Source organism: Crocuta crocuta, unplaced genomic scaffold (genome assembly GCF_008692635.1).
Source record: "Crocuta crocuta isolate KB4526 unplaced genomic scaffold, BGI_CrCroc_1.0 scaffold264, whole genome shotgun sequence".
In the NCBI taxonomy this organism is placed as follows: Eukaryota; Metazoa; Chordata; class Mammalia; order Carnivora; family Hyaenidae; genus Crocuta; species Crocuta crocuta.
This window is the reverse complement of record NW_027529597.1, coordinates 374,356-396,403: the sequence shown is the minus strand read 5'-3', so window position 1 is coordinate 396,403 and position 22,048 is coordinate 374,356. Positions and strand designations below refer to the sequence as shown.

The following is a 22,048-nucleotide window of genomic DNA, read 5'->3' as shown; positions in this document are numbered from 1 at the left end:
GTATTAACATTCCCTGAAAGGCTCTCTATTGCAGTTACTAAAGACAGCAAAGCAGGGTGGCTGCTGAATGACTCACTGAAGGCACAGGAGTGGCTGGAGGTCCTCTGGGAAAACCCTCTGTAATATACTAATGGATAGAAAAGAAGTCCTCAGGTAAAGCAATTGACTGGCTCTGTGTGAATCCCCACAGTGGTTCTCTCCATGGAGTCTTAGAACGGGCATGTGGAATGGAAAGGGTGTTCTGTGTTTCTTCCAATATATCCAAAGGGAATCAACCACCCCAACTTATTAGGGTGTTAATGTTAAAAGACCATTTTATAGTCTAGAAAAACAAAAAGGTGCTATGGTGCACATTATTGTCCACTACTTTCGTTTTAGGTAGTTAGCTACTAAAATCTTAGTGGAAAGCCTCAATTCTCAGGCTATTGGGGTCCTGATTTGAGAGTAAAAGAATTCAAATTTCTCCCATTTAGAGATTTCACATATGATTCTATAACTTGATCATGTCCTAACTGGTGAAATAAAACCTGATTCAGAAACCTGATTCTATCTAGTCCAAATGTATATAGTAGATTATATATATATATATACACACATATATATGTATATGTATTTTTCTATATTTACATAAAAATACATATATATAAAATCTACTATATATGCATTATAACCTTTAGAGAAAAAAATAAATGAACTTATTATAAAAATGAATTGAAAATATGATACCAAAATATTCAAGGTATTAATACATTTAAAAAAGATACATTAACAAAATTTTGAGAGATAGTTTTGACAATGAAATTACTGCATTGAAATAGGATGTATATGAGAGAGTCTATCAAAGTCAATATTAATAACAAAACCATTTTTCCTCCCCAAAATTCATAGCTAGGCAATTCTCTTACCTCTCAAAATATGAAAAATAGACATAATATCATTTATTTAAATATTTCAAAGGTACTCAACTATTAATTAATACCTCCACAAATAGATTATTTCTTTGAAATTCTATTTTAAATTTCTCCACTTATTTCATGGTTGAACAAGTACATGTGAACACACACACACACACACACACACTCTGCTAAATGGTTGTCTAGGCTTGACTTTTAGGCTAAAGGACAGAGTACAGTATACTAAATCTTGCCAAAATTTTGTTCTATTTTTACTCTGTTTGACTCAGGTCCAAAAGATATTTTTACCATCTTCATGAATATTCTTATAGAGAGTCTGGTTTTCTATCTTCCATCCCATTAAGAGACACTTTCACAAAGGATCAAAGAAAATGTAACTTTTCTTAAAGACTCTCTGGTATTTTGTCGTGTTTTTTATCTGTTAAGGCAAATTGTAAATTTCTATAAATCTGTTTCTAGTATAAAATTTTTGTATTGGATAGAAAAAAAAGGATTTTTATAGCGTTTACTGTTAAGTAATGGGTTGTTTCCCTCCATTTGACATAAAGTACCTTTTGTTTTCTTTTTTTTAAGCTAGAATGACAATATTCTTCTTTACCTTCTTTTTCAGCCAAAGCATTTCCCATCTCTTGCTATAATCCCTGCAACACCATTCCGCATAGTTTTGCTTCTTCTATTTACTTTTAATTTACGAACAAAAAATACCTTTTCCAGTACAATGACATCACTATTTGGCAGAAGCAAAATTTTGCCTAAAATATGCCAGGTTTTCACGAACCTGAAATGATTCATCCGAGATTAGGATAAGAATAGCAAAGCAGCAGGTAGTAGATCTTGGTTTTAAAAAAATAGATTATAAAATCAAATTAAATTTGTCTATTATGGTGTGTGTGTGTGTATATATATATACATATATATATATGCAGTAAGGGAATATATGATGAATAATTTTTAATGCCATAAAAAAATCAAAACACAAACAATGAAGATCCAGCAATGTTTTACATTTATGTATTTTGGTTAATATTTTGTCTCCTAAAAAGGAGACAGCAGGCCCAAATGAGGTCACTTGTGCTAAACCCCACATCAGCAAACCAAGACTTAATATGTCACCTAATTGCAGTTTCAGTCTTCAGCAGGAATGGAATCTTAACTGGTCAGTCTGGAATTTTCCAATCAGCACTGGTGATGTAAACTGTCTGAAAGCCCCCTGTCGCTCCCCAAAGGAAGGTGACCTTTCCCCAAATAATCCTTTTCTTGTTACTGACTTCCTTATCCTACCACTTCTCTGCCTTTAAAAAAAAAACTTTTCCTTTTCTGTAGCTGTTTGGAGATCCTTTTTATTGCTGGGTGTGATGCTGCCTGATTTATGAATCATTGAATAAAGCCAATTTGATCTTTAAATTTACTCAGTTAGATTTTGTTGTTTAACATGTCTGAAATATATATAGACTTTAAATAACTTACTGTGAAAATGGAAACTAGTAAGCTGATGTGGGGATATAGGCATATTGTAAAATCTTTTCCCCAAGATGGTTATCTTTTCCACTTTTATTAAAAATGATATATATAAAGAGCAGCTTATTGAACACAGGAATATTGCCTATTTACATTGTTATTTAAAAAGAACTAGCAAAACAGGATCGCCTGGGTGGTTCAATCGGTTAAGAATCCAACTCTTGATTTCAGCTCAGGTCATGATCTCAGGGTTCATGAGATCGAGCCCCACGCTGGGCTCTTTGCTGACAGAGCAGAGGCTTGGGATTCTCTCTCTCTCCCTCTCTCTCTGTCCCTCTCTCTCATGTGCTCTCTCTCTCTCTCTCTCTCAAAATAAATAAATAAACTTAAAGAGCTAACAAAACAAGTTTTCATGTTTTCTGCTGCCATGATTATTTCAAACAAGTATATAATTTTATAGCATTAAAGTAAAAAATGATTATGTTTAATTAAAACCTTAATTAAAATGTGTATATCAACACCAAAAAATTCTTTCTATATTTATTTAGAAACATGTTTATTTAATCACAAGGTTTATAATTCTTTGATCCTAAATTGTATTTTGCTTTTGTGCTTTTTGAATGGAAATTTCACATTTTTTTTCCATTAAAATTTAGTCACATCAGGCTATCTGCAATGTATATATATTCTGCTATATATATCAATGAGAATATAATACAACACTGTATGTTAGCTATACTGGAATTAAAATTAAAAACTTGGGCACCTGGGTGGCTCAGTTAGTTAAGCCTCTGACTTTTGGTTTCTGTTCAGGTCTTGATCTCACAGTTCATGAGTTCAAGCCCCATGTCTGGCTCTACACTGACAGTGTAGAGCCTGCTTGGGAGTCTCTCTCCCCACCCCTGTCTCTTTATGCCCCTCCCTTGCTCTCTCTCTCTCTCATTCTCTCTTTCAATAAATAAACTTAAAAAATTAGAAACTTAATAATAAAAAAAGAACAATGAGAGGAAAGCAGGAGAAGATAAAATAAATAATCTGTGGCAGGCAATCCATACATTCTGCTTAAAGAAACATCACTTTGGCTTTTTCAGTACAATTCTTCAGGGTGAATGGTTTGTAAAGCTGAAGATAAAAAGAATGAAAAGAAAAATTGTGGGCCATTATAACTTGTAAAAAAACTGTAGAGGAGCAAACTTGTGCGTTTAAGGTCTACCAGCTCACCTGTGTTATCGGTTGCCCAGCTGCACATTCAGCCATTTGGTAATGACTGGGGAGGCAATGAGAAAAGGAAATCTATTCTGAAGGTTTTACTGCAGTGATTGATTCTTGCTTTCCTACCCCAATTCCCAACTGTTTGGTAAGGGATAGACCTTAGGCAAGTACTTCCTTTTTAACCTGCTGAATAAATACTAATTTTGGAATGTATTAAAGATTTTTGAAATGTTCAGCTCAAAATATGTAGCAAAATACATTTTGCATGAGATCATCCCTGACAAAACTGATACAAGACCAGAGGAGGTTAGGATGTGAAAAACAGAATATTGTATTTTGAATCTCCAAAACCATATTGGGTCATGTGTGGAAAACAGCCCCCTATCTCATTTTTGTTAATGAACTATTTGTTCTCTAACTAAAAAAATGAAAAAAATGTTAGAAATATCTCCAACTGCTTTGTAATTTCATAGTATTTTGTTTTACAGAAATGAAAGCAAATTAGAATGTGAACCTATCTATGTCAGGTAATAAGGACGATGATCAAAAGGGAGACGAATCAATGAACACCACTGAAGTAGACTGACAACAGACATGATTCAGTAGGGCACTTTTTATATCTTCTGGCACTTTGAATAAGCTGATTCATAACATTCATCCAATCTTTTGTTCAACCAGTGATTACTGAAGATCTACTATGTATTAGCCCTCTCTAGGCACAGCAGAAACAGCAATTTAAAAAAAGACAGTATTTGCCTTCTTAGATTTATATTCCAGGAGAAAGTTAAGATATGCATAAATAAATAAATTTTAGTTCTAGTACCAACTACAGAGAAATAAAGCACAATAATGAAATCGTAAATGACTAATGGTTTGTGTGTAGAGGACTTCTTTAGTGTAGTTAGAGAAAATTTTCCTAAAAGGTAAAATTTGAACAGGGATCTAATTGATGAAAAGAATGTATTCTTAGCAACATCCAAGGGAAGTGGCTTCTTGCAGGTGAAAGAAGAACCAGTAAGTTCAAAAGTCCTTACATGATGATACATCAGTCATGTTCAAGGAGTCCACAAAAAGGTCAGAGTGTCAGGAGCCAGGAAGATGTGAATGGATTGTATGGGATCAGGTCAGAGAGATAGGGAGAAGTCAGATCACAAAGGCTCCATGGGTCATTGCAAGGATCTGGGTTTTGTTCAAAGTGTAATTGGAAGCCATTAGAAATAACCCTTGCTCTTTGAAGAATGAATAGAATATGCATAGGGATCAAGGGAAGAGTGAAGCAAAGATACAATTTGGGAGACAGTGAAATAATCCAGTCAAGAGATGGTGGTGTGGTCTAGGGTTTTATCTCTGTTTTTTTTTTTAATGTTTATTTATTTTTGAGACACACACACACACACACACACACACACACAGATNGAGAGAGAGAGAGAGAGCGAGAGAGAGAGAGAGAGAGAGAGAGAGAGAGAAAGCATGACCGGGGGAGGAGCAGAGAGAGACACACACACAGAATGCAAAGCAGGCTCCAGGTTCTGAACTGTCAGCACAGAGCCTGAAGTGAGGCTCAAAGTCACAAACTGTGAGACCATGACCTGAGCCAAAATCAGACACTTAACCTACTGAGGCACCCAGGCACCCAGGAGGCTTTATCTTTGAAGATGATGATGAGATCTCTGATGTGGGATTTATATTGGAGGTTAGAAATGACACAGTTTGCTGATAGGTTGCAAGTGAGAGGTAATGGAAGAAGAAAAATTAATCTATCCTTTCTCGTGTCCTGACTTGAAATAAATAAGTGCTGTCGTTTTCTAAGATGGAAAAGATGGGTGAAGATAATGTGAAAGGAAGAAAAATAGGAGTTCTGCTTTACATATGCTAATTTTGACATGCACATCAGTGATTAAAGCCTGATGTTGAATAAGCAGTTGGATAAATGAGTCAGTCTGGGGTAAACAGATTTTGGGACAGTTTGGGACAGAAGTGAATACATAGGGATATCTTGTAAGGATAGGACATATAAAGCCATTTGAATTGATTAGATCAGCCAAAAAAAGCTTATAGTTAGAGATAAGAAAAGACCCAGGATATGGAGTGTTCTCCTGTACTGATTAGGGCAAAAGACAAGAAATCAGTAAAAAAAGTTTAGAAAAGAGTAGACAACAAAGAAGGAGAAGTAAAAGTTTAGAAAAGAATAGACGACAAAGAAGTACCATGAGAATGTGGTATCGATAAATCTAGAGAATAAAGTTTTTCAAAGAGGATGATGCTTCTTTCTTCCAAATTCTCTGAGAAGACGGGGAAAGAAAATCAACCACAGAATCTGACAAGATAAACTCCATTTGAACTCTTTCAGTCTAGTTCAGTGGAAAAAAAAATTAAAATTGGAGTAAGTTGGGAATGAGACAGGGAAGAGTTATAACAAAATACTGACAATAGTTTGGAAAAGTTTTCCTGTAAAGGAGAACAGATAAATGGTGCAGCACCTATAGGGTGGCAGTGTTAAAAAGTTTTGTTTTCTTCCTATACTTTCCTTTGTTACATTTTTAACAAACCATGGCTAATACTCAACCTCACTATTATAGCACTCTTTACACTTATGCTATTATATTTACATATATATAGTTACCCATGTAAGTATGTATTATTATTAACTTACTGCTTTCACATTTGTGACATTTCTTATGATCAGCCCTGGCTTTTTTTTTTTTTTTTAATTCCCACTAATGTTCATTTTTCTCAAGGTGAATAGAATTTTATTAATCTGCCTGCTCGAGTGTATGGATAGTTGTTGGCATGGAATAGTCATAAAAAGTTCTTGTTAAATGAGTAAATAAATAATTTAGAGTTCCAGAATAATACACCCACACTTTTGAAACATCTTGTTATGACTAGGTGACATGTACCCGTGCTACCATGGTAATGCCATAGTAACTTCAATCCATATTAGCCAAAAGACTCCTGAAGTGAGAAAGAATGACCTCACTAAGTAACAACAGTGATTTCATTTTACAAGGAAAGATTGATAAGTATCATGATTACAACTTTACCCATAGAACAACACTAGAATATCACCAACACTGCAGTATCTTCTGTCTGGTAGTAGCATTAGGGCTGGAACCATAATCACAAATATGACTTACATGAAAATGACTCTAAAAGGAAGACCTTCAGTTCACTTTTCTCTGATACTGAATTTCCCAAATCCAAAGCTTCCTACAGCTGTCTTCACCAAGATATAACAACATCGATGCCTCTGAGTCAGCATGTTGAAAGGCCACCTCTTTTCCACCTTCTCTGGGTACGCAGGTTTATTCTCTAGATAGGTAGGTAGGTAGGTAGATAGACATATAGACAGAGTTATATTTCTCTCACTGTAATAGTTTGTTTAATTCAATTAAGTTTTTCCATATAATATCGGATTTCTAACCTCTTTTCTACTCCTATAACAACATATTAATCAAGGTTCTTACTCTCACTCAAGTAGTATGTAATCTCAATAGCAGCCAAAATCAATGTATCTGTAAATCATTTACATCTCTCTAGAGGCAGTTTTTCCATAAAATACCTTTTGTTATTTCAAACTACCTAGCTAATAAAGTTCAAAACCCTTGGTTTGTCATTTGAAGTCCATTCAGATCTACCTCCAGATTTTATAAATTTGAAGAATCAATATTTATTCAAATAAGGAAGAAAGCATAGGAAAATTTCTTCCCAAGAGTTCCCCTTCACCCTTCTATTCAATGGAGCTCATAAATGAAAATAATTTAATAAAATCCTGGGCACTGTTTTCTGGGGAGCAGAAGTAGAGTTTTCATGAGAATTATGCTATAGGATCCTTCACACACACACAACCCTTCCCAGACTCTGAGAGAGAAGGAATTTTGCATTTATAATTCTTTATTCTTTTGCATTTAAAATGACTTAGTAAATCATACAAGCTTCAGGCTCATAGACTTGAATTAGCCTTAACGCTTTGTTTGATACCCAAATCAAAGGTATGTTTGTCCTATAAATTCTCATAGCCTTCCATATAGTATATCTTATAGTCAATCTTATGTCATTGTTAAATGTTTGTCTTTATTTTATCTTCCAAAGATTATACTCCTTGAAATAATAGTCCATGTGTATTTCCTAATTTGTTGGCTCACACAGAGGTCTAACTCAAAATCCATCTATTCAAATGAAGATTATCATATGAGTTCATTCCTAAAACATTATTCCTTTTGAATATAATGCAAATACTTCCATGAGGAAAAACCACCTGACATCTTTTATATAAGGATAGAAATGTGTTTCAGTGCAAAAGTCTAGGTTGAATAAAATCTAATTTACTTTTTAAAAGGTCCCTGAATTGTGTTGTGAAAATTAATATCCCATGAAAATTAAAAGTTCCAAGAATCTGAATGTTCTCCCCCTGTTTGTATTAATCTCTATTTTAATGAGAGGACTGGTTTGCAGTTTTACTTCTTCTTAGTATCAATACTCATTTTTCATGTACTGTGTAATGTAAGATATTAAAACATGTCACTGAGATTCATATTGAATCTGGGATCAGAGCAAGGATCATAGCTTTCCCCTATAATGTCCAGTCATCACTGATATTTTGTCATATCTCATCTTCTTTCAAGTGTAATGAATCATCCTTCAGATTTTTATCTTATTAGGAAAAATGCTGCAAGGCATAGTGCATTCTCTAGCTAGCACCTGAAAGTGTTATTTTAGTACTGATGTAAAACAAGAGAACACTATGTAAATCCAAATCTTTTTGCCAGCAGCCTCGTCTGCCCCAACCATCAATCTGAAAACGTAGATGCTTTCTACTCAAAGTGCATTGAAAGAATTAATTTGTGAAAAATATCATTTCTACTGTTTAAACTTCTTTAAAATCTCAATGATTTCTATAATTGCAGTCTACTTTTTATTTCTATCTTATTCTTATCTGTATTCTGAGGTCATCTTGCAAGGACATAATTCTAGGATATTCAATTGATTAAAAAAACAGATAAATAAAATTTCTTGGGCTCACGACGGATGACTGGGAAGAATTGTAACTTGAAAAATTCCTAGATCTGATCTCTGTCCATTAAGAAGTGTCTTATTCCTCCAGGAGGGTCAGCTTTGTTTAAGTCTAAAGTGATTGCCAGAATGAAATTAGATTAATTTTATTTGACAAAAGTAAGAGCATAAAGTGACAGCTAAATTTAAAGACAGCGCAACCTCCCGTATATAAAAAATGCTTGGTATTAGTTTTACGATAAGGAATATCTCATCAGGACTTAAGAGATGAAGAGAAGTTAGAATCTATGCAAACGTGTCAATGACAAATGTGTGTTTTATATATTTTCGCTTGGACATCAATGGGAAGGAAGGTTTCTAATTTTTCAGGAGAGATAACTTCATTACATATGGCAATGTATTATTGATGGTGGACATCCTCAATGATATTTAAGCAGTTCCACTGAAACACCTGAACTTTGTAAATTAAGCTTGCTATTCATATCCCCTGGCCTATCATTTTCAAGTTCATACTTGGCAATGCAGGTATTTAAAAAGAATGACTCTCGGGGCGCCTGGGTGGCTTAGTCGGTTAAGCGTCCGACTTTCGCTTAGGTCATGATCTCACGGTTCGTGGGTTCAAGCCCCGCGTCGGGCTCTGTGCTGACTGCCAGCTCAGAGCCTGGAGCCTGTTTCAGTCTGTGACTCCCTCTCTCTCTGACCCTCCCCTGCTCAAGCTGTCTTTCTCTCTCTCTCCTAGAAATAAATAATAATAATAATAATAATAATAATAATAAATAAAAAGAATGACTCTCAAGAATTATTTCCTTCTGAATTTCCTGGGCAGAACTCTTCTTTGAACTCTTGCCTCATGTATTGTTAGCCATTTTATTTTGTATCCAAGGTTGTCTACAGCTTCCTATCCATCTGCCCCTTAATGCATTCTCTTTCTCTGCCTCTGTCTCTTTCTGTCTCCCTCTCATCTTTCCCCCTTATCACCCTTCACCTAAACACAGGATAAAGAAGCTTCAGGGAAATAAAAACAGTTCTTCACTGCAGACTCTTTGTGAATTTATCAGTGACAGCATGATATATACAAATTGCTTGATATTATCAATAATAAAATAAGACATTCAAAGCAGCAAATTTGAGCAAACTCAGAACTGGTCTTTTTGAAGAATGAAATAAATACATCCTGTTACTTTGATTTGTATTTTCCGGATTCCTTCTCAACTTCCCATTGGCAAAGCTTACACCTTACACCACTCAAATCATGCTTCTGTAGTTCTCATGTGTAATAAAATTGGTCAACATCAGCTGCTGTTTTTTTCATCCTAAATATGTAAATGATTAAAAAGCTAATAATTATAGAAGTTATCAGCAGAATCAATTTGTGTGTTAACTTTTTAGGGAAACCCCAAAATGATTGGTTCCATCTGAAAGTTTTCCCTGCTACCCTGCAAAAAAGCTTTTTCTATTATCCTCATAGTCACTATAATCATCATCATCATCATCATCTGCATCATTCTTTACATATGGACTGGCATTTGCATTTTGTAGTCCTTTTTAATACAGCAATAAAATAATTTGTTTCTCAACAAATGTAGTGATAATATCTTTTAGTCACTGATGTCTATTTTTGGAAAACCAGTAACTAAATCTTTAACAATTTAGTATATTAAGTCTAACTCTCTGAACTTATTAAAGACTTTGCCCAATTGATTAAGTAGCTATTATCTTCTGTTACTGTGGTAACCAATGGTCCTTTTTGAACCAGAGGAAATAGATTATAATAGCAATTAATGCTTCAAACTAGTTATTCCTATAATGGCTAATCCCGGGCTATTGCAACGTGGTGAGTCCCTGGGACTGTTAATTAATAGCTAGTCATTAGCTGCACTGCATTTTCCCAACAAAAAGTTTCTTGCTTCTTTTCCTGAATCATTTTATATGTGTATATCACTTGCCTTGTAGCAAACACTACTTGGAAACATTGTTGCATGGGGTTTGTTTCTTTGTATGAGAATTTATAAAATCTAATGCAAAATCTTATGCATTTAAACCACTGGCATAAACGGAAGTAAACACAAATTTCAAAAATCAAGGTAAAATAAGAATCCCCTGAAGTGATCCAGTTGTTTTACTAATGCATATCATGATGCTACCATGCCACACTGACCTTTCTTGCTCTGATCTGCAGTTGCTTTTATGAAAAGGTCAAACCTTGCTTCTGCTTTAGACCAATTATACATTGCTAGAAACACAAGATAGGCATTGACAATTGTGATGGTTAATTTTATGTGTCAACTTGACTGGCCTAAAGGATGCCTGGATGGCTGGCAATATATTACTTTGGGGTGTATCTTTGAGGCTGTTTCTGGAAGAGATTAGTATTTGATTCAGTAGATAGCAAAGAGATTGGCTCTAAATAATGTAGGTGGGGCATCATCTAATCCATTAACGGCCCAAATACAACAAAATGGTAAAGATGAATTCCTTTTTCTCTTCTTGAGTTGAGATGCCCATATTTTTCTATACTTGGAGAGTTCGTAGTACTTATGTCTTTGGACTCTGGGACTAACACTAGCATCCATCCCCTTTGTTCTCAGGGCTTTGACCTTGGACTGTGAGTTACACCAAATCCCTTGGGTCTCTGGCCTTCAGATTCATACTGGAACTACACCACTGGCTTTTTGGGTTCTCCAGAGTGCAGGCAGCAGATTAGGGGACTTCACCCCCTCCAAAACACTATTTGCCAATTCCTATAATAAATACCTTTAGGTGTAGGTGTAGGTCTAGGTGTAGGTCTAGGTGTAGGTCTAGGTGTAGGTGTAGGTCTAGGTCTAGGTCTAGGTGTAGGTGTAGGTGTAGGTCTAGGTCTAGGTCTATCATTATCTCTATCTCTGTCTCATCTCTATCTCCTACTGGTTCTGTTTCTCTAGAGAACAGTGGCTAGTATAACAATTTAAGAAGAACAGATGTACTCCCAGTGTGGTTTTAGATCAATGAGGGTAGAAAGTTCTCACTACTTACTCAAGTTGAAACCTTGGGAAATGTAGCATTTATTGGAAGCAGTGCAATTTTATTGCATTATACCTAATATCAGGAATTAAATAGATAGACAACCTCCCTGGGCATTTACAGAAGGCTGGGCTGTGTGCTCTCTGATGTTTCACAGTTTACTGTTGACTCTTCTAAAAAAAGTTTGGCCATCTATTTTCAGGTTGAATTCCAAGCAAGAGACTGCTCTAAAAAAGCATGCAATTCTTACCCTTACCACAAATGGGAAAAAAATATTAAGGAAAATCAGGAGGAACAGGGGGCATTAAGCTATTTATTTTGCTCTATTCAGAAGATAATACAGATGAACAACAATAAAAATATAAAACACTTTTCAGCACTGACTATACATATGGATTTTCCAGGAAGAATTTTATTTTAAAAATACATATTCCTAGGCACCAATTCTGAAGTTTCAATTTTAGGAGTCTAAGGCTAGGGACTGAAACACTATTATTATTATTTTTTTTTTGCAGTTTTATGAATGATTCTGAAGTACACACATGAGTAACAAAACTGGATTAGCAGAGGAGAGATGGGGAGCTGAAGCTGTGTTTGATTAAGTACGTTTGCCACGACTTTATGGAATTTGCTGCAGGATCCACTATAATTGCAATAAATAAAACGAGTTTCTAACAAGTTAACAACTTGCTTAACAAGAAGCTAACAATAAAATTCCTAGGAAACTAAAGATATAATTCCAAAAATGCAACATTGAATACAAGGGCATCAGAAGGGATAGCAGAGGCAGGAAGAAAGAGAGAAAAAAGGAGGGAGTCTGAAAGATTAGTCTATACTTGTGATAGTTGCACCTTTCCACTTGTTTAGGCTACATGTACCAGTAAACAATGAGTTTCAATTCAATAATGTAGGTGTTGCTGTGAAAGTATTGTCTAGATGTGATTAATATTCATAATCAGTTGACTTTAAGCAAATAAGATTATGGTAGATAATCTGGCCAGGGATTATTTAATCAGTGGAAAGCCTTTAAGAACAGAAATGAGGTTTTCCAGGAAAAGAAGAAATTCCAGTAGCCCTCTCATTCAGTCTGACCTTAAGATTTCAGACTTGTCTGACCAGACCCCACAATCACATAACCAATATCTTCACAGTGTATCTCTTAGTGTATATCTCCTACCCGTTCTCTGGATGAACCCTGACTGATACACTACTTTAAGACTATTCACTCATGGAGGTCTGTCTGTTGTTCATTCTAAAGGAACCTGTTTCCATCAGGACACCACTCAGCGGGAGGGCCCTCAAGGATCCCCATTCACACTGTATATGAGTTTGTTCCCCAAAGCATAGTATTTTTCATGAATACCACGTGAATGAAGGTATCTGGGCTTATAAAAATCCATGGTATTGATCAGTCCTCTTTGAAGTTTGTCTTATATAATTGTCTATAGACAATAAAGTGAAAATATTCTTCACCTGGAAAGGGGAAACATACTCATTCTCAACTGTTCATTTCCTTGTCTTAATGATGTTACAAATAAGAGATTTCTTTTTCCTGTCATATCCTCGGTGTCAAGACTACAACCCTATGTATTGGTTTTAAAGAAATATTTATTTCTAAAATGGTATTTACACCAGAAGATTTGATGACATCAATAAACAGATCATATAGTATATATGAGATAACTTTTGAAATCATCAGAAAATATCTAAGCATACAGAAGGGTCTTAATAAATTATTTGTAGCACGTACAGAAGCCTATGGTAGTAACTCACACTTCTTTAATTCTTTTTCCTCTTCATTTCCAGCAATAAAGGTTTGGGCAGATCTTTTTCTTCCTGGCAAAACTGTTTTTATTAAACATACCTTTTCAGGAAATTATTTTCTTACGCCCAAAAGCAATCATCTAATATGAAAGAAAACAAGGGCTTTAATCAGCTATTTCCCTAACTACATGGTGAACATAATGCTAACATTTCAATTCACTCATTTCTTTAAGAAATAGTATTGAGCACCTGTGATTGGTAAGATATTTTTCTAGATATTCTACACACAAAAAAATCCCTACCCTCATTGAGGTAATATTGCAGTGAGTTAATAATATAAATGAGTCAGTCTTATAGTTATGGGAAGACCTGAAGTGCTGTGGAGAAAAATTAAACAGGGGAGGCACACGGGGAGGGCCAGAGCAAGGGTAGGGTAGGAATAGAGAGGTAGTGTACAGTTCTAAAGAAAACAGATAGAAGACGTGACTGAGCAGGTGACTTGAACAAAGACATGAAGGAAATGAAGATGTACACCATGTGGAAACATGCAGGGAGAGAGTTGCCAAAGAGGAAATTGCCTAAGGCATAGAGTGTCGGGGCACTAGAGGTGATTATGAGAGCAAATATCAGGAGATGAAGGCGGAGGGTGGACAGTGTGCCGGCCATGCAGTGCATTGCTGTAGGTCACCACTTGGACTGCCTTCAACCGTCGGTGCAATGCAGAATCAGAGAGATTTGAACAAAGCACTATCAAGATCAGGTTTAGATGATACAAGCAGCATGCCAGTGGCTTTCCTCACAAGAAAGGACAGCAGGGCAAGAGTGCAAGAATGATGTCAGGTTGGGAAGCTAGTGCAATACCCCAGGAGGTAGCTTGTGTCAAGGTGATGGTAGAAGTGAACATGGTGAGGCATGGTGAGATGTGTATTAAAGTAAAGCCATTGGTGGCGGGAGGTGGTGCCTGGATGGCTCAGTCAGTTGGCTCAGGCGGTTGGGCATCCGGCTTCACCTCAGGTCATGATCTTGTGGTTCATGAGTTCTAGCCCTGCATGATGCTCTGTGCTGACAGCTCAGGGCCTGGAGCTGCTCCGGATACTGTGTCTCCTCTCTCTGCCCCTCCTCTGCTCATGCTCTGTCTCTCTCTCTCTCTCTCTCAAAAATAAAAAAAAAAAAACATTTTAAAAAGGTAAAACCATTAGGATTTCCTGAAAGACAGAAAATGAGCTATAAAGGAAAGTGGATCAAAGAAGGCCATCCAAAAGGAAAGTTATTTTTATAAAAGTATCATTGCATAAAGAGATGTATTATGAAGACTGAAGTCATCTGTATTGTTGATGTACTAAACTCAACTTGTTATCAGGAAATTTCCCTCTTGTAAGTAACATAAACCTGCTAATGAGTTTCAATTCTATTAATGAGTGCCAGGAAACTCAACTTACTTTAACACCTGACAAAGAAATTTGCTATTAACAAAAAAAGCTGTGAAACAAAATAAACTTAATATCAACCCATCCTGTTTATTAAATAGGCTGAAAGCGAGGGTGGTTTGGAGCTGGTCTGCACCAACTTGAGAGAGCCAAATAAATGTGTGCATCTCCTCCCAATTCAGTGTTTGTATAAAACCTTGAAATTGGCCATGCTGGGGATGTTCACATCACAGAAGCCATCAAGTGTTACAAACTCAGGTTTTTCCTTTTCCTTTTCTACTAAACTGGTTAAGCATTTACCAGCACAATATACTAGCAACAACAGATTCTAACATTGTGTTAAAATAAATAAATAAAGGGCTGTGTGTGGTCTTTGCTTTCTAAAGTTATCTATCATCCATTTGTGTTGTACTGGGCCTTCTACTAATAAAATTAACAAGGTTTTTATTTTTTTTTAAGTTTATTTATTTATTTTGAGAGAGAGAGAGAGAAAGAGAGAGAGAGAGAGAGAAACGCTAAGCAGGCTCCACATTGTCTGCTTGGAGCCCAATGCAGGGCTCAAACTCATGAACTGTGAGATCATGGGCTGAGCTGAAACCACGAGTTGGATGCTTAACTGACTTAGCGAACCAGGTGCCCCATATAAACAAAGTTTTTAAAGACTTTTCATTAATGCTTTCACCAAATGTTCAAGTGAGCACCCGGCAGCACACAGATAAGATGTAACAAGGAGTGTTATCTTTCAATTCTGAGTGACCCAGGCATGTACTCTTTGGTCCGATCTTACAATAATTATAACTCAACAGTTGTTAATCTCTAAGATGGAAAGAGACTGATGTCCCAGCACCATTGTGAAAATCGAGTTAATTGGTAAAATCCTGATAGCCAGCACTCTATAAATAATGGTTCCATTCCTTTCTTTTCCTTAAACACCTTCCACCTGAATGGAGCATAATTCACTAGCAGTGACTTGACTCTAGAATAAATTAACCCAACTTCTCATTACAAATGACTTAATCTTTTTCTTTTTGTTGTCTTCCATTTACTTTTGAAATGAACTGTATTGAGGTATAAGTGACATGTAATAAACTGCACCACGTAAAATGCAGAATTCAATGGGTCTGTTGGACTTACAAACGTACAAATACAGTCACAGTCACAATGCAGAACATTTCCGTCATTCGCAAAGTCTCCTTTGGAGTTAACGCCCATCTCTGCAGCAACGCCACCACCACCACCTCCAAGCAATTACTGGTTAGCGTTCTGTCCTATGAAAAGGTTGCATTTTCAAAAAGTTCATATAAAAGGAGTCATATAGCATGTACTCTTGTGTCTGACATCTTTCACATGTAATATTTTTAATATCCATCAATGTATGATGGTTACAACTGTTCTATCTTCTAACACTGTGTATTGTGGGGCTTCTTCATCTTGGCCATTCTAATGGGTTCATGGAGGTGTTTCAGTGTGGTTTAAGGTTCCTTTCCGTGATGACTAAGATTGTGAACATTTTGCGTGACAGCCCTTCTTGATCTTTCTAAAGAATTGCCATTTTAATTTATTTTTAGTTGTGTTTTATTTTATTCTACTTTTTAATCTTTGTTTTTATCCTTCCATTGCTTATCCTTCCAATGCTTAATCTTCTCTTTATTCTTCTAGCTTCTTATGAAGGGAGTAAATAACTGAATTTAGTGCTTTTTTTATTTTTCTAACATATAGCCTCTATAGTTTGGGTATGTAGTCTTTTATAAATGTCAGAAGAGTAAGAGACAAATACTAGGGTCATTTAGTTGTTTTACATCTTTATTACTGTTATTATTTTGGCTAGGTTTTTGAGGAAATACTGAGGAAGGAGCATTTATATAAATTTCTCCCTTCAGTGCTAAATTTACGATGAAGCACATATACATTTTAAACTATACTTTCCTGATTTATTGACACTTTTGTCATTACTAAGTGTTTCCATTTGTTTTTAGTAACTCTTCTTGTCTTCCAATATACTTTTTCCTGATATAAATCTACTGGGATTTTATATTTAAAGGGTGTCATTTTTTTTTCAATTTTCTTTTCTTTTAATTTAGATTTTAGTTAGTTAACATGCTGTACAAAATTGATTTCAGGAGTAGAATTCAGTGAATCATCACTTACATACAACAACAGCCAGTGCTCATCACAACAAGTGCCCTCCTAATGCCTATCCCTATCTATCTCCCACCTACCTCCCTCCATCAACCCTCAGTTTGTTCTCTATCATTAAGATTCTCTTGTGGTCTGTTTCTCTTCCTTCTCTTCCCTCCCTTCCCATACGTTCATCTGTTTTGTTTCTTAAATTCCCCATATGAGTGAAATCATATGATATTTGTCTTTCATTGACTTATTTCACTTAGAATAATACACTCTAACTCTATCGATGTTGTTGCAAGTGAAAGGGTATCATTTTTATAGAGCATATAGTTGGCTCTTGATTTGGTACATAGTCTAAAAAATCACTGTGTTCTGATTGGGTGTGGTCAAGAGGTTAGCTCAGCTATTCCACTGTGGGCTCAGGTGCAATTTGTCTGTGCAGATGGCTTTCAGGGACCTTGAACTGACACCAGCCCCTCAGGCAAGCACACACCCTCCATGCAGCCAAGGAGTCACAGGCTCCAGTTGTAGGTTCCTGATACGATTTCTCCAACATCTCCCATGAGTAACACTCTCCCCTGCCTCATAATGCCTGTGTGCCTTATGTGTCCCTTAGATAAGACCCTCTGGGAGTGACCAAAACTCCACTCTTTTGGCTTAAATTGACCAATCCACATGAACACTACTCAGCAATGAAAAAGAATGAAATCTTGCCATTTGCAACAACATGGATGGAACTAGAAAATATTATGCTAAGTGAAGTAAGCCAGTCAGAGAAGGACTGATATTTGATGTCACTCATATGTGGAATTTGAAAAACTCAACAGATAAACAGGGGAAAGGAAGGAAAAATAAGATAAAAACAGAGAGGGAGGCAAAACACCTGAGAGACTCTTAAATACAGAGAACAAACCGAGGGTTGATAGAGGGGATTGTGGGGGGGGATGGGTTAAATGGGTGATAAATATTAAGGAGGGCACTTTTCTAGATGAGCACTGGGTGTCATATGTAAGAAATGAATCACTGGGTTCTCTCCTGAAGCCAAGACTACACCATATGTTAACTTGAACTTAAATTTAAAAAATAAATAAATAAAATAAATTAATAATAATTGACCGGTCCAAACCTAGCCTGGAAACCCCAAAGCATTCCACGCACAGACTCTAATTAAGGCTTGGGCCCCTAAACCTACCTTTCTGTCTACATTCTGTCTTCACCTCCCCACATGACCCCTGGAGGTATGGTGTGTACTAGCTCCAGGACACATCAGAAACAACTTCTGTACTTCATCTCTCTTGTGGTCTATCCTTGAATCGTGTCTCACCACATGGCACCTGGTGCTCCACTTAACAAATATCAATTTAACAAAGTCACAGCACGCGTTTGTCTATTTACATTTAATAGAAAAGTTGTTTGATATGCCATTTTGCTCTGTTTACTATTTTATTTCTCTGTCTCTCTCTTTTGTTTCTCTCTTCTTTCCTGCTTTATTTTCCATTAATCAGGTATTTCTTTCATATTCCATTTATTTCCTATGTTTGCATTCTAACTATATTATTTTGCATAACTTTGAAGGATTGGAATTAAAGTGTGTATATATTAAAAGTCTGGGAATTAAAGTTTTGTATCCTTAACTTACTCCAGTCTATACAGGGTTAATGATTTCACTTCCATGTAGAAATTTTAGAGCAGTAAGTTGCTATTTACTACGGGACTTTGTACATTGTGTCCTTATTGCCACACACATGTTATTAGTTTCTCAATAGTATGTTAAATTTTGCTTTCAAAAAATAATGCTCTTTAAAGGAAATTATGAAAAGATATGGTAAACATCTGATCATAAAAATGTTATGTTTATCTTCATGTTTACCATTTTCAGTGCTCATCATTGCTTTCTAAAATTCAAGGTAACTTCTGGTGTCACACTCTACTATTAACATTTCTTATAGGACCTACCTGCCAGTTCCAGGTTCAGTTTTTCTTAATCTGAAATTTATCAGATATAGACTTCTCCGTTCACAGGTTTATTTTTTAAATTTCATTATTTGAATATATTGTTTTAACAATAGAAAGAACTTCTATATAATAGAAAGTTTTCTTTCTATTTGTAATTCTTTAAGAGTAAACTCTTTTCTGGCTTCTGTCATCTTTCGGATTCTCTTTAGTTCCTTTATTTTTTTCTTAAATAGTTTATTGTCAAGTTGGTTTACATATAATACCCAGTGCTCATCCCAACAGGTGCCCTCCCCCATGCCCATTTCCTCCCTTCCCCTCCCCCCACCTCCATCAGCCCTCTGTTCAGTTCCTTTAAATATCTGGTTTTCAAAATTAGTCCAGTTCTTATTATTTGGGGGAAGGTTTGAGCAGCCACCTTACTCTGCCACCATTACCAAATAACAGGTATCTTCATCTTGAATAATTTCCTATTTTGTGCTGACATATAGATGATACTTTAGATGTAAGAAAATGTATAAAACCTGAGAAAATCCAGTACTATGAACTTGGTTCAATTTTAGATGTAAAAATAATCTGCTTTACAGCGCATATTTTTAAGCCTAGACAGAGCATTAAGACTATGATAACATGCTCTGTTGCTTTTAATTTCTTTTTAAAGCCAAAAGATATTTATTTTATATGTGCTTTTCAAGCTAAGTATGTATTTCATTGAGGAAGGTAAGGAAGTAGGGAAGTTGGATGAAGCTTTAGGCAGAGAGCAAAGTCTGTATGTGAGAACATTTACTGAACATATTGTGAACTGTGACTTTCTATAGAATTAGAATGATCTTCTTAGTATTTTTTTTTTTTTATTTTTGAGAGAGAGAGAGAGACAGCGTGAGCAGGGAAGGGTCAGAGAGAGAGGGAGTCACAGACTGAAACAGGCTCCAGGCTCTGAGCTGGCAGTCAGCACAGAGCCCGACGCGGGGCTCGAACCCACGAACCGCGAGATCATGACCTAAGCGACAGTCGGACGCTTAACCGACTAAGCCACCCAGGTGCCCCTCTTCTTAGTATTTTTAAAGCTCAAATGTCAACACTGGATTGGTAACTAGGTAAATCTTGCATTTACCTTGTTGCGATAGGTGTGAAGTGCACACCTACTGATAAAATGGCATTTTATGAGTTTGGTGAGGGATGAGTAGAACAAAGGTTGAATGAAGTTAACAGTGGAAATGAACAATGGTGATCTGTTCCATAAAGGCTCTGAAATGCTCTAACCAAAGGCCTTACTCTAAGTACATCAAAACAAAGCCTGATAGTGGTAAGAGGTAGTTCCCTGAAGTTACTATAATTTTGGTTGAGAAATGATAGTGTTATCTAAGAAAACCAAATAGCAAAAGAAAGCAAAATCTAGAGATGTAGAGTTAAAAAAAAAAAAAGCATCTTTACTCTTGAAATGAGTCAGGTTACACTCCTACTCTTGACTTCTACTTTATAAACACATTAATCCCTTTCTTATTTGTAACCAGTTTCTCTTTTTGCATTCTTTGATTGTTTTCATCACTTTCTTTAATATTGGGTCTCTCCTTAAATGTCTAGTGATCATCATTCTTTATTCATATTTCAAAGCAAAGCAGTTAAAAGGTTTTTGTGAGCTCAGTTTGCTGTGGGCTTGGTTTGGGGTCTGATGAATTTCCTGTGGTGTGAAGAGGCAATGAGCCAGACTTTTGGTGGCTTAACAATGTGTGCTGAGGAGTCTCATCTGACTTGGTTAATCAACATCATGGCTGATACTCTTCAGTTTGTTGTAACACCATACTGTTGAGCCTGGGTCTCCCTCCACCAGCCCTGTATTTCCAGGTGTAGACCAAATTTCTCTGGAAGAAAACCTCAGCTGTCGTATTGTGTTGGAGAGCAGACTGGTGTAAACTGGTACTGGGTCGGCGAGGAGACCAGAAGTAAAACTGTTCCATAGGGTTTCAACCTAGCTGCACAGTCTAAGATTATCTCTGACTTCAGTGTTTTCTAACCCAAGTCTCCTATGTCTGCCACAAGGTGATTCACCTTGTTTCTTTTATTCATACGTGTTAAAAAGCATTTTATGTTCCAGCTCTCACTGTTCCATTGAATTCATCTTTTTTGACTTTCAAATGTTGTTGAGACACTGTCTGCTGCTCTCTTTCCACTTTTTCTATGTCCTTCCTCATTTATAAGCTTAATTTTAAGCTCACTTTTAAGCTCACTTTGGTGGGTATTGATTTAATGTATATATTTTATCTGGTGAAATGGACATTTCAAGTAATAAACAAAAGCACAAGTTCCAAGATTGTTTCATTATTCTTTTACAGATTGTGAGTCTTCAAGTGAAAATAAGACATGAAACTTTTGTGTTATTGTTTAACTTACCTAATTGCCTATAGTACTAATTTTGGAAAAAAGTTCTTACTATAGAATAACACCATTGCAAATGCTTTGCAGAACAAATCTGTAGTTACCTTATTATCACCCTTTCCTGTTCTAATCTAACTTAAAGGAAAAATTACTCAATAATCACTTTTTCTCATTTCCTGAAGTAGAATGAAGATCTGGCTTCATTCAGCTTTTTTCTTATAGTTTCCCCATTCCTTCAATGACTGTTGAATAATCCCCCCAATAATTATTGAATCTATCTCATGATATTATGTTATGCTGGGCACTAAAATGATGTAAAAAAATGTATGCCAGTGAGCTCATGACTCTCCAGAAACTTAATACAGCATTATGTAGAAATACATGCAGGGTTTGGGGATGGGCTAAATAAGTGATGGACATTAAGAAGGGCATTTGTTGGGTTGACCACTGTGTGTTACATGTAAGTGATGAATCACTAAATTCTACTCCTGAAACCAATACTACATTATATGTTAACTAACTTGAATTTAAATTAAAAAATAAACAAATAAGGGTGCCTGACTGGCTCAGTCAGTTAAGTATTGGACTCTTGATCTCAGCTCAGGTCATGATCTCATGGTTCCTAAGACTCACATCTGGCTCTGTGCTGACAGCGCAGAGCTTGGTTGAGATTCTCTCTCTCCCTCTCTCTCTACCTCTACCCTGCTCGTGTTCTCTCTCTCAAAAACATGTTTTAAAAATGAAAATTAAAAAATATAATTAGAATTAAAAATAAATAAAAATAAATACATTAAATAAATACGGCAA

At 35.9% G+C, this 22,048-nt stretch overlaps 1 protein-coding gene across 1 annotated transcript in view; it reads right to left on the bottom strand.

Annotated features, from left to right (window-relative positions):
- The window catches only part of LOC144229748 (uncharacterized), a 372,666-nt gene that overhangs the window by 10,017 nt on the left and 340,601 nt on the right, over positions 1–22,048 (bottom strand). Inside the window, exon 7 of the mRNA XM_077761829.1 lies at positions 6,722–6,896. Coding sequence (XP_077617955.1) covers positions 6,754–6,896 — 143 coding nt within the window. The 3' untranslated portion in view covers positions 6,722–6,753. The remainder of the gene's footprint in view (positions 1–6,721; positions 6,897–22,048) is intronic.